The sequence below is a fragment of the Salmo salar genome, chromosome ssa05 (assembly GCF_905237065.1).
Source record: "Salmo salar chromosome ssa05, Ssal_v3.1, whole genome shotgun sequence".
Taxonomy (NCBI): Eukaryota; Metazoa; Chordata; class Actinopteri; order Salmoniformes; family Salmonidae; genus Salmo; species Salmo salar.
Window position 1 is genome coordinate 47,593,469 of NC_059446.1, and position 13,587 is coordinate 47,607,055.

At 41.2% G+C, this 13,587-nt stretch overlaps 2 protein-coding genes across 4 annotated transcripts; both read right to left on the reverse strand.

Annotated features, from left to right (window-relative positions):
• Nucleotides 1–1,865: 1,865 nt before the first annotated feature.
• Nucleotides 1,866–7,182, reverse strand: LOC106605007 (membrane progestin receptor alpha-B). The gene is made up of 2 exons (XM_014200197.2): nucleotides 6,984–7,182; nucleotides 1,866–3,458 (listed from the first exon to the last, which is right to left on the reverse strand). The coding sequence occupies exon 2, from the start codon at nucleotides 3,450–3,452 to the stop codon at nucleotides 2,388–2,390; it is 1,065 nt and encodes a 354-aa protein (XP_014055672.1). The 5' UTR covers nucleotides 3,453–3,458; nucleotides 6,984–7,182; the 3' UTR covers nucleotides 1,866–2,387.
• A 3,119-nt stretch (nucleotides 7,183–10,301) lies between these two features.
• Nucleotides 10,302–13,547, reverse strand: LOC106605008 (stathmin). Of its 3 annotated transcripts, none has more exons than XM_014200198.1 (5): nucleotides 13,257–13,547; nucleotides 11,658–11,701; nucleotides 11,261–11,427; nucleotides 10,912–11,103; nucleotides 10,302–10,717 (listed from the first exon to the last, which is right to left on the reverse strand). In XM_014200198.1, the coding sequence occupies exons 2-5, from the start codon at nucleotides 11,671–11,673 to the stop codon at nucleotides 10,661–10,663; spliced, it is 432 nt and encodes a 143-aa protein (XP_014055673.1). In that variant the 5' UTR covers nucleotides 11,674–11,701; nucleotides 13,257–13,547; the 3' UTR covers nucleotides 10,302–10,660. The 3 variants fall into 3 exon arrangements, with proteins under 3 accessions (XP_014055673.1, XP_014055675.1, XP_014055674.1); XM_014200200.2 differs by lacking the exon at nucleotides 13,257–13,547 and adding an exon at nucleotides 13,170–13,236; XM_014200199.2 differs by lacking the exon at nucleotides 13,257–13,547 and adding an exon at nucleotides 12,614–12,867.
• Between the last annotated feature and the right edge of the window lie 40 nt (nucleotides 13,548–13,587).

A 13,587-nucleotide genomic window follows, 5' to 3' on the forward strand; every position in this document is an offset into this window, starting at 1 on the left:
TTTGTGAAGTGCACCAGTCCCTCCATCAGCAAAGCACCCCCACAACATGATGCTGCCACCCCCGTGCTTCACGATTGGGATGGTGTTCTTCAGCTTGCAAGCTTCACCCTTTTTCCTCCAAACATAACAATGGTCATTATGGACAAACCGTTCTATTTTTGTTTCATCAGACAAGAAGACATTTCCCCAAAAAGTATGATCTTTGTTCCCATGTGCAGTTGCAAACCGTAGTCTGCCTTTTTTTATGGCGGTTTTGGAGCAGTGGCTTCTTCCTTGCTGAGCAGCCTTTCAGGTTATGTCGATATAGGACTCGTTTTACTGTGGATATAGATACTTTTGTACCGGTTTCCTCCAGAATCTTCACAAGGTCCTTTGCTGTTGTTCTGGGATTGATTTGCACTTTTCGCACCAAAGTACTTTCATCTCTAGGAGACAGAATGCGTCTCCTTCCTGAGCGGTATAACGGCTACGGTGGTCCCATGGTGTTTATACTTGCGTACTATTGTTTGTACAGATGAACGTGGTACCTTCAGGCGTTTGGAAATTGCTCCCAAGGATGAACCAGACTTTTATTTCTGAGGTCTTGGCTAATTTCTTTTGATTTTCCCATGATGTCAAGCAAAGAGGTATTGAGTTTGAAGGTAGGCCTTGAAATACATCCACAGGTACACCTCCAATTGACTCAAATGATGTCAATTAGCCTATCAGAAGCTTCTAAAGCCATGACATAATTTTCTGGAATTTTCCAAGCTGTTTGGTATGTAAACGTCTGACCCACTGGAATTATGATACAGGGAATTATAAGTTAAATAATCTGTCTGTAAACAATTGATGGAAAAATGACTTGTCATGCACAAAGTAGATGTCCTAACTGACTTGCCAAAACTACAGTTTGTTATCAAGAAAGTTGTGGAGTGGTTTAAAAACGAGTTTTAATGACTCCAACCAATCTGTCTGTAAACAATTGATGGAAAAATTACTTGTCATGCACAAAGTAGATGTCCTGACTGACTTGCCAAAACTACAGTTTGTTATTAATGACTCCATCGTTTTTAAACCACTCCACAACTTTCTTGATAACAAACTGTAGTTTTGGCAAGTCAGTTAGGACATCTACTTTGTGCATGACAAGTCATTTTTCCATCAATTGTTTACAGACAGATTGGTTGGAGTCATTAATAACAAACTGTATGTAAACTTCCGACTTCAACTGTACATACCCAACCACACATACAAATGTACAAACAGTAAATCACCACACTAAGTACTCAGACAGCCCTTTTGTGAGTAAAGTCAAGTCCATGAAAAGACTGAACAATACACACAAAGGCATTGACATCATCGGGTGTGAAAAGGCAAAAGCTGAAGTTCCAGCCCTTTGAATACAAAAGGAATATTATCACAACAACAAAGAGACATCATAGTAATCTTGGGCACATAGTTCCATCCATTTCTTACGCCAACTATCCTAAGAGTGCCAGCTTTGTTCTTTGACATTATCAATCCACATGTTTGTAAACGGGCCAATGTATGTATCTTAGAGGAGAAATGTTTGGTTTGCAAATTGTGTGCGCTATGCCTCTAGCCCAGTCTAACTGCTAGTCTATTATATCTGACAGCCCGTATAGGCATCTCAATCAGTTAGCAAACATAGCTTTGGAGAAAATGGGCAGAGAAAATGGTAGATAAAACACAGAGAATGAGTAGGGGAAACAGCATTTTGAGGTGTTGACTGCAGCTCGCTGGAATATCATGAGATAATCAAGGAATAAAAAAAATAATAATGGTCTTCATTAAGCATTATCATTTGACTTGGGAGTCAAATCGCTTTGAAACTCACATTGTACTTAAGAAATAAAAGCTGGTGAGAAATTATTATAATTATTTATTTGATTATTCACTTAAGGGCAACGTGGGTATACTTTCCATTCTTTCCTGCATACCTCTATTGAGATGGTTTGTGTCATGCTTGGTGTTAGTCAGACTATTCAGTAGATAGCCAGGCCATGACATGTGATCTCACAGTAGAGTAGAAAATTAAGAGGAAAATCAACACAATAAAAAAGTCTCAATTCCGAACTTCATTTTACCCGCTCTGTGAAGTGCAAAGTCGTTATTTGGAATGTTACAGGGACTGTGTGTGATATGACAGACAGAAACTACCAGGATTTTTCTGTCTTCCTGGAAGGTCAACATTACAAGACAGTCTATGTTGCCAGTTTAAAATGTCATTTGGCAGGCCACAAAAAAAGAACAGAAAAAACAGCAGGTCTTTTTACAAAATGAACAGTTTGATTGCTTTAATCTCTTGTCTTTTTTAGCATTCCAGTGTAAATCAGATTAGTCTTTCTCCCTTATCCTCCTTTATCCCTCTGTCCTGACAGCTCCTACTCCTCTTTCTCGCACATTTGCGCCTGCACACGTTTCCGCACGTAGAAGGCAGTGAGCGCGCTGCAGCATGCCGTGAAGACGAAGAGTGCCACTGCATCATGGGCCAGGTTGCCGTGGAGACGCTCGTAGAGGGGCCTCCGCTCAATGTAGTCTATGCGTGTCGCCTCGATCTGCATTAGGGTGCACAGCACCAGGAACACGTGGAAGATCTGGTGGCCCTGGCCAATGAAGTCACATCGCCCGGGCAGCCATCGCTCTGGGTGGGGGCAGGCAAAGAAGTAGGCGCTCACCAGGAAAAAGAGTACCTGGTAGCGGTGGTAAGCCACAGCCTGGTTGAAGCAGCCCCCCTCCTGCTGGTGGCAGCTGTAGATGCGGTGCAGCACGGGGCTAATGTCCAGGCAGTAGGCCAGGCCCGAGGGCACCACCTGGAACAGCTTGTGGGCAAACTTGGGCAGCCTCGGGCTGGCATACTTGCCGTAGCAGCAGCCGAAGCACGAGAACCAGGCTAGGAACGCTGCGGTGGGCAGGAAGATCCCTCGCACCCGGGCGTGCCAGCCCTCCTCGATGGCATAGTAAAAGTGGGCCAGAGCGCTGCCATACTGGTAGATGGCCACGCCCACATAGTCCAGGAAGTAGAAGGTGTAGTGGGAGAGCTCGGACTTGGCGTTGAGCAGGTGGGCCAAGGCACTGCACGACAGGTAGGTGAAGGCTGAGAGGAGGACGATAAACAGGGGCTGGGCGTGGGGGTCACGGAGGAAATCCACTGTCTCGGACAGCTCCTGGCACTTGACCAGGATGATGAAGGCGGCGAGCAGGTGGGTCCAAACGTTGAGTGCCTCGTTGTGCCTCTGGAAGAGGGTGAGGAAGTAGTAGTGCCAGCTGTGCTCCGGCTGCCTGTAGCCTCCAATGATGTGAGGCTCCCGGAACACCCAGGGCACATCGTGGGCCTTCACGGTGCAGGGCAGAGTAGGGAAGGCCGACTCGAGCAGCTGAGGAATCTGACGCAACTGTTGAGCATTGATGAACAGGCGACCAATCTGCTCCATCACCACGGTTGCCATGGCAAACTAAAGACGGGAGATGAGGGCAGAGAATGAGTTCACAGTCAGTCAATAATATCTATCTGGCCATGAGCTGTCATTTCTGATTGCAAGCGAGAGGATTTAGACCCTAATCGTGTGTTGCATGATATTACAATGCTCAGATTTTTTTGGCTTTGGCTTAGTAATGGGGGTGGGTGGAGGGGGTAGTTTAGCTTGTTAGATTATTTCATTTAACAGATATCTTTATAATGTCTACATTGAAAATAAAGCGGTGAACTTCTTTTTTAATTATATGCAATTTAAAAGTTTTATATCATGAAATTTCAATCTGAAATATTTTGGACTTCAAAGCAATGTTGAGGATATCCTATTTGACTCAGAGAAGGATACTCATATGATAGGTAAGATATAGCCTACAAAACCTTGCAGAAAGCCTATCCAACTAACACTCTTTGAAAAAATATATAAAATACTGGAACCAAGACCTAAAAGGAACTGTTTGTAACGGCTGTCTTCGTCGTCAGATGAAACAGAGAAGTCATCTACACAGAAAACACTAGACAGAAACAATTACCCACAAAACCCAAAGGAAAAACATGCTCCTTATGTGTGACTCCCAATCAACAACAACGAACTTCAGCTGTGCCTGATTGGGAGCCACACATGGCCCAAAACAAAGAAATACAAAAAACCTAGAAAAAGAACATAGAACACCCACCCAATGTAACACCCTGGCCTAACCAAAATAAAGAACAAAAAACCCCTCTCTTTGGAACATAACAAAATTACAGCTAACAAAAATGTAAGCTTAATGAAGTATAAACTAATGTATAGAATATATTATACAAGAGCCAAAATACACACATTCTACAGCACAATGGTAGAGTCATGTCTTAAGGGTAAAACAAACAATGACTCAATAATGCATGCCTTCTGGGAGTCTTATAAAGTCCAAAAGTTATGGGCGGAGTAAGAAAGTTGGCTATCAGAGTTTTTACAATGTAAGTTTGGAGCGGGAGAAGACGAGGATGTCATCGAGGTAGACGAAGACGAACCGGTTCAACATGTCGCTGAGAACATCATTAACCAAAGCCTGGAACACAGTAGGGGCGTTGGTAAGGCCGAATGGCATGACCAGATACTCCTAGTGACCGCTGGCCGTGTTGAAGGCAGTCTTCCACTCGTCCCCTTCCTGTATCCGCACCAGGTGGTAGGCATTCCGTAGGTCCAGCATGGAGAACACGGTGGCCCCCTGGAGCGGGTCGAAGGCCGAGGAGATGAATGGTAGCGGGTAGCGGTTCTTCACCATGATGTCGTTGAGACCCCGGTAGTCGATGCACGGGCGCATGGTTTTGTCCTTCTTCTCCACAAAGAAGAACACTGTGCCGGGGGGAGACAGAAGGACGGATGAACCCTGCAGCTAGGGAGTCCTCAATGTAGGTCTCCGGACCCGGCAAAGAGTACAGTCGTCCCCGGGGCAGAGTGGTGCCTGGGAGAAGGTCAATCCCGCAGTCATATGGTCAGTGCGGCAGAAGCGAAGTGGCCCGGGCCTTACTGAACACCTCCGGGAGGTCCTGGAATGGGGAATGTCGGAGAGATCAGGGGCAACTTCCGAGCCCCCAGGAAGATGTCCTGGGGCAGGCTGCACTGACTTCAGGAACTGTTTGTAGCAGAACGGGCTAGGAGAATCCCAATACCACGGGAATCTGAGGAGACTGCATCGTCTCGCTGTGGTTCCCTGACACAAGTAGGTTGATGGGGGTGGTATTGTGGGTGACCGGGCCAATAGAGCTCCCGTCCAGTGCTCTAATGTCCATGGGAATGGAGAGGGGCTGTGGGGATATCCATCTCGGATGCCAGGGTAGCATCCATAAAGCTCTCATCGGCCCCAGAGTCGATGAATACCCGGAGAGATTTCGACTGGTTCCCCCACAGCAACATGGCATGAAAGGGATGCGAGTAAGGGGAGAGGAAACGTTCTCCATATGGCCCACCAGAGTACTCGCTCCTACCGGTGAGCCTGGTCTTTTAATGGGCAGGTGGGGAAGAAATGATCAAAATCTCATCTCCTTCCTACAGTGGTTCTTCCTGTAAAAGTTACGTCATACTGCAGCACACCTTGCTGGCTGCTCCAAAATTCTACGGCACGTTATTTAATTGTCAGCCATTGTTGCTAATAATTGTAGTTAGTGCTAGTTTGACCACCAGAGGGCATCTTTGAGAAGCATTAAAAAGTCTTCAATATTGGCTGTACTAGAGAATTGCAAACATTTTTTTGTAAGAACATAGTATATGGGATTGAGAGAATGCCAAGTGTGTGCAAAGCTTTCATCAAGGCAAAGGGGGCTACTTCGAAGAATATAAAATATTTTGATTTCTTTAACACTTCTTTTTGGTGACTACATGATTCCATATGTGTTATTTCATAGTTTTGATGTCTTCACTATTATTCTACAATGTAGAAAATAGTAAAAATAAAGAAAACCCCTTCAATGAGTAGGTCTGTCCAAACCTTTGATTTGAACTGTATGCCTGAGTTGGTGTTTTTTTGTCTTTTTTCTTTATGTTGAAGGTTGGGCTAAGTCCCAGACACAGTAATGTCTAGTTAGTGGATCTATGTCTGTGAAATGTTAAGTTGTCTATTGTCTTTTGTCTATGTCTATTGTCTAAAATCTGAAATAAAATCTTACGAAAAATATCAGAAATAAAGCAGTGTACTTTAGGCTACTTATGTACTGTATATTTTCAGTGTCAGCAGTGCAAATATGTAAATGCTGTAGCCTAGGCCTACACACGGGGTGCATATTAATAGTCTTCAGTAAATTAAACAGCTTCCTCAAACTCCCTCTTGTTACTTCATTTGCATGTATCTAAAAACGCAGAGCAAGGGAAAGAATGCCTATTCTACTGAGAATTTTATTGCCCTTGTTCCATGTTAGCATGGATTAGCATGGAAAAGGTTAAGGAGACACGAGGAGACCACGTAAATGACTGAGTTCTAAGGAAAAATGGTATCATGGAGCAATCGTTGAATGGGAAGAGAATTATATAACATATTTCCCATCCTGCCGGTCTCCACCCTCAGATTTTTACATTGGTTGCATGCCTAGCTGTCTTAAAATATTCATGGCTGAAGAATTGCTTGAGTATACACGAATCCAGAAGCTTTGAGACTGTAGAATGGTATTCTAATGTAAATTATTTGTTCAAGACATCCAATAATTGCATGGAAACGACTGATCAATATGTTATCCTAATTATCGGCATAGCCTAATATGAACACAAATTGGGTATTTCTGTAAAAAGACATTAGAATTAAGCTGACATATGACCAGTGAGGGGTAAACTGCATACAGAATATGCTTCAATTTCCCATTCTGACAGCTGCTCTATTACATGTTATACGAGATGTACTAAAACAGAGACTTCTATACAATTGCACATTATTACACATTATTACAATGCACATTGACATTTTATGCGACCATATGCTGGCGTGGCCATAGTGCTGAAAACCATAAGAAATAAAGAAAGAAGAAATAAACCTACCTGAAGAAGGCAAACGCAGTATCAGTGCAAAACCTTGAATAGTGAATCCTTTGGATTATTCATTAATACATCAAATATAAATAACATTGCTTGATCAATAAAATTACTAAAGTATGATTATTCTTGTGCGGGTGGAGCGCCCGTCGGCTTTTTACCAAGACGCAATCCGTAGTCGAAGAGCCACGAGCCTTTGACAAGCAGATGTTCTAACCAATCAGCGGTCAGATATGGTGTATTGTTCCTCTCTTTTCATTAGATTCTCACCAATAGCGTAGGTCTTATTTGACTGATTGCACACTGTCAGGGAATGAAATGCTGTGTGTGCTCTGAAAATGAAGAAACACCCATTCACCATAAATTATGTATTTGTTTTACTGATTTGAAAGTCTATTGGAGAGAGGTGTGTGTGTGTGTGTGTGTGTGTGTGTGTGTGTGTGTGTGTGTGTGTGTGTGTGTGTGTGTGTGTGTGTGTGTGTGTGTGTGTGTGTGTGTGTGTGTGTGTGTGTGTGTGTGTGTGTGTGTGTGTGTGTGTGTGTGTGTGTGGGACTATATTTAATGGTACAATTATTTTTGCTATTTCCTGTTAGCAAAGCAAGATCACTATCAGCTGTTAGCAGCTGTTTGATTCCCCTCCTAAAACAATAATAGGCTTTGGCATTGACACTTTTTGTTATTGGTATTTATTACAGTGTACTTTATGGCAGTGTCATTTAATTCTAATCCATTCATGATGTGACTAAATTTGGGTGTCTGCTAGAGTGCTAAACCAAAAGATATAGGCCCACAGTAGCTTTGCAATGGAAACTTCCAACTCAGAAGTCAGCCCACATGTGAAATTACAAACTCAGCACAAGTTTGGCTCTTGATGAGAGACCTATTGTTCGTTTACCACCAATATGGTTCACAGTAAACTGAAACTAATTTGTATATCAAGTCAAGCAATTTTTGAATCGCTCCTTAGTCCAGTCACTGTATAAAGGCTCACATTCTCCCTCCTCCCACGTTGTGGGTAGCATTGACAATGTGTCTTTGTATGAAACACTGTGGATGCGTCTGTGAAAGGCTTGCATTGTATATACTCAGTCAGACCAAGCCCAGACCTTCAAAACAATTCGCAGAGGTGTCTCAGCTGTCTCCCCTTCTGTGAAGGCTGACTATACCACCTGCTGAGACCTCTTTATGTGGATGGTATTGTACAATACAAAAACGTTATTGTACAATTACATAAAGTGCACATAGATGTGCACAGCATACTGTCATACGGTGGATATCTTTCTCAGACTTAACAGGTGTCTCTAAAACAATATAGGCAAGAGCCCGACCAGAAATTTCACACAAGATTAACACATTCTGTTTGCAATTTCAACATGTTCCATGCTTGGTATGTGACTTGGTAACATGTTTCCAATACATTTCAAATGTATTTAGGAACAAAAAATGCACTCCAAACTAGCTTTTCAGGTGATGTTTAAGCAAAGATAGGGTAGAATGCGTATTTAGTGTTAAAAATCAATTTGTGTTCCAATTGTGTAATTATTGTATTTCCACACATTTGTATCATGTACATTTCCCGTCGGAGGGACCCTTGTTGAATGGTACAGTTCCTCATCCTCGTTGCTTTTTTTATTACTCTAGAAATGTATGGCTTATTTTAGAACTTGCTCAAAGTGCAGGTCGTTCCATACTTGTTGAAGCACAGATGAGATGGGGGAAATATTCAAATGTATTTTGTTGCTTGGAAGGACTTATACAGTAATATATGTTGTTTATCACATCTGCCGATACCTCCTTAGTATAACATTAACGATTAACATGACAAATGATTGTGAACATAGCTTATATAGAGGTGAGGTAGGTTAAGTATAAAGGGACCAAAACATGATGTCCAAGAATTTAGGCTGACCACAGAGACTTCTCTAAATAAAATGTATTCAGCCTCCTAAGGTTGAAGAGACACTGTTCGTCACCATGCTGGCATTGTGGAGGGACCATCTGTGGCCATACCATCAGTAAGCTACATACCAGCACTCTGTAACCGTAGGAACCAACTCAACAAAATTTTAGGCCTGAATGGCAAACCTCCCAGTTCCAATAGAATATGGCATTTCTACACTTGATCAGTGAAACAATTCAACAAAACACATATTAATTTCATTGTTTATAATGATAAAACAATATTACTCATATGCCCAAAATGTGTGAAAGAGAAATCTTAATTTCATCTTCCAACTACTGTTGCTCTACATTATAGCTTTGCGCTATTACCACTCGGTGTCAGTAGAGTCAAAGGAATGACTTGCATTTTTTTACTGTAGCAATTCATTATATTTACCAGTACCACTATCAAGGCCTTATATGATGGAATGAATAACAAGAACATCTAGATAAAAATTATGATGACGAGTAAACAAACATGGCAATTAACTCTATCCAATCTTTAGGTAAAAGATGACGATAACATAATTGAAATACTGAGGGTGATATAATTACACTATGCTGCATCTACTATGTTGTGGGATCCATTTGAAAATGACTATCAAATTTGCATGACGAAATGAGAATTACCAAAATGGAATTACTAGAGTGTAGTCTCTGTGTGCACCAATACAGAAGGTGTGTAGGTAAATCAGTCTGCAACCCTAAAGCCTCAAATAAATGAAGACCATTAATAATCCTTAAGGAGTCTATTGACGCACCCATGGGTCAATCTAAGTAACATAATATAAAAATCCCCATCAAAATCTGTCAGTTTAAACTAGAGATCAGTTTTTTTTTTGCATGGGCTGCGTTTAAATCTACCGCATCCGCCTGTAGGCCTTCTGCATCTGCGGTGGAAGGTGGCCGAGCTACAGTGGTGTTCGTCAGATCATGAGACATCCCCCCAAAAAAAATAAAAAGGTCTACTCACAAACTTATGTAGCGCCTACAAACTATTATGATCACTATGAAAAAGGAAGACTCACGTACACGATGCTGTTCTCCATTTTGCTCTACGCCCCCCCACGGGACTTGTCTGAAGGTAATCCATACAAACGAATAGAAGTATGGAGGTCGTTTTATGCCAACAAAAATAAGGGATTAAATATATATATATATATTTCCTGAGCTTTCTTTTATCTCCTAGATATAGAACAGACACTTCAAAACCTTATTCCTTATGATTCATTTTTGAATGTGTTATTCAATGCGTTTCTATGGGCTATATAGTAGTAAAGGACAAATTTAAACATTATAAAAAAAATCAAATAGCTAAATGATCCATGGTATGACCATCTTTAAAACAATTTCACGTTAGCTTAGTACCAAACGGCTAAGACGTTTAGAAGTTTTACAGGACAATTGCAACTTTATTAAGATCAGATAAACACAGTTTTACAAGGTACAAGGATTTACTTACATTATGCAATTCACAATGATAAGGACCAATGCGTAACAGTGGCATGCTTCCTTATAGGTAAAAACGCTGCTTATTTCAAAGGTCATAAACTGCAATACACAAATCTACCGGAGGTGGGGGAAGAAATACTTACACATCCACAACAAAAGCAACAATGGACAGCCTAAACTAATCATAACAAGGTGAATAAAACTATAACAATGAAAAATATAATACTGTCATTGAACAGAACAAAAAGATATCTTTGCACAAGTTTTTTTTTAATTATTACAAAAGAAAATCAGTTCTCCTCTGGTTTTGTTTCCTTTGCCTTTCGTACCTCCTCAAGCTTCTTATCCTAGAATGAATAAAAATCACAGAAGTTAAACTGATTAGTTAAGTATAACTTTGAACAGTGTACATGGAATTTCAACCAACATCCAATTTCCATAACCTGGGCCTTTCAATTTGAAATTCTCTCTTAAATTCAGGATTGCAGAAAATGACGTCAAGATGACTGAGAAAAATGGCAGACTGAGCAGCGAAGCCAACCTTCTCCTTGAATTTCTCATTGAGTGCTGCCATTCGTGCCGTGCGATTCTCTTTGTTGGCTTCCATCTTCTGATTGAGCTTCTCCTCTGCCGTCTTGCTGAAGTTGTTGTTCTCTTCCATGGCTTTCTTCAGAACTTCCTTCTCGTGCTCTCTCTTCTCAGCTAAGTGCTTCAGCACCTCTGCCTCATGACTCTGATCAAATTAGAAAATCAAAGTCACACAGTAAGTTAGTGTTAGGCTAGTGGGACCAAACCTGTGCTTGAAAATAATAAAATATTAATTAACTAAACCTGTAAGGTGGATGCGGCTCCATTTACTGATACTCATGTGTATATCTGACTGTAGGTACCTTGCGTCTCTCCTCTGCAGCCTCCAGTTTCTTCTGAATCTCCTCCAGGGACATCTCCTTCTTCTCCTTCGGGGGCGGTAGGGGGATTTCACCCTTGGCATCCGGGGCCAAAATTACCTCAAATGCTTGACCTGAAGCACGCTTGTCTAACTCCTTGACCAGGATCTCTGTGAAAATAGTGAATCCATCAATGTTGATACAAGTATGTATCAAGCTGATAATAGCATAGAGTTATAACACCTAAACAATACAATAGTGAAGCTGATTGCATAAAAGTGACTCCAAAATGTACCATTAATTTCTATTGGGCACGAAACAACAAAAAATGTGTAACTGTCCCAATATTTTTGGAGCTCATTGTAATAGTGTAATAAAGGCCTGTCATGTTAACACTTACCTCCAGAGGACGCCATTTCAGCAGAGTACTGAGGGTTGCTATGCCTGGGAGGAAAAATACAGACAAAGCCATAGGTTTAATGACAGAAAGACAATACATCAAAGATGCATCCATGCGCTAATCAGGAATGAACAGAAACACGGATTGATAAAAGCAATGACAACTATTGATTCAGAAGGTGGAGAGCCATTGTATGTGCCTAGTAAGAATTCAATTGAGGATATTGCTGTCTATAAACTGACCGTTGGAGATGGATCACTAGCATTAATGTTAGACATGTAGCATGAATATTAGTGATACAGCAAATGATTGAGAATAGATTTCAAAGTAGCCTTACTGCACCTGTTCAAAACAAGAGCTGGCAAATGTTAAAAATAGCTTATTTGAATGGAGACAAAAAGGGTGTGGAAATGAAGTCCTACCCATCCTTGTTAATCAGGAACAAATACCAGAGCATAAATGAAAATTACTCAAATAGAAGTTATTCTACCTTGCCATTGACATGGCAATATCATGTCAGCAGATAACGTTTTCTTTCCCAACATTGGATTTGACTATTGCACGAAGACAATAAAGCACCATTGTGAATACAGGTCAGAGAACAATATGAACTTAGCTAGGTGTGGTCTGAATTGACAGTCAGATTGAAGAGCATTCAAATTCAATCATTGCAATTATTGAGTTAAAGCCAATTCCAAGCTAAAGGTCGAGGCAAGCCTACGCTAAGACCAGCTTCAAAACAAGAAACCAACACTAGCAAAGGCTGATACAAACGACCAACAGTAATCGCAACCTATTCATGTCGATGACAGCATGACATATTTCAATTTCATAAAAACTAAAAACATATAATACACAATTAGGAATCATTACATTATGAAAGATTATACAATATCACACATTAACTTGACATAGCTAGACAAATGCCACCGACACTGATATCCATCTCAACCCACCTGCAAATGCACGAATAGCAAACTGGTGCTGATGAGACAATGGACTCGGCTGCACTGTCAGCTCAGCAGGGGCACAGACACTGGCTAACAACCTGAATAAATTAGCTAGGTACTGTAGCTTGCTATCTTAACAGTTGGCGGACTGAAACCCCTCTTCACATGTAAGTTAAAGCACAGCAATGTGTCCTTAGTTGTGTCGAAAGTCAATGTTTAGTCGTCGACTGACGACATAGGAATTGGGGAAAAAGCGCAGACCGAGGCAGAGTGTGATCACACCCACCTAGTCTCCATCACCAGTCATGCGCTGGGTAGCAAAACCCGCCCAAATGTTTACATTTAAGATAAATACATTAATGTATTGTATAATACATATATTTTTTGTGTAACGTGGAACTTAGAAAAAAATCCAAAACCTTGTCATCAAAAATAAAACCGAGCAGTGGGCTAAAGTTAGCTTGGGGCTTGTTAGCTAGCTATACTAGCTGTTCAAGGCAGCTAGCTTACATTATAGGATTCTCAATTACCATACATTTATAATGACAACTAAGTTACTTACCCCAAAAATGACAAACATCACTGAAAGCGTAATGACTGCCATCAATATATCTCCAATGATTACCGTTAAAAGCGTTATTTTACCTACCTTCAAATGCTTCCAAAGTCGTGTGGTCGCGCCTTCTTCAATGTCTGCCTCAGCACCGTTCGCGCAACAAAAAGGAACGAAGCACTAAAGTCAACTCGTCACATCTCGTTCTCTACTCCCATTGGTCCTAATCGTCCAATCAATAATGTCGATTTAGGGTGCGTTCGTAAATGAATGTTGTCTATCTACTCCGATTTCAAAGCACTCTCGTTTGAGTGTGCCAGAGTGCAGAATAACTGATGAATTTACGAACGCGCAACACCGTTGAATATGACAGAAAGGTTTGCAATTTTTTTTTAAAATCAAATGTTGCTAGCAGCACAGATAGTCA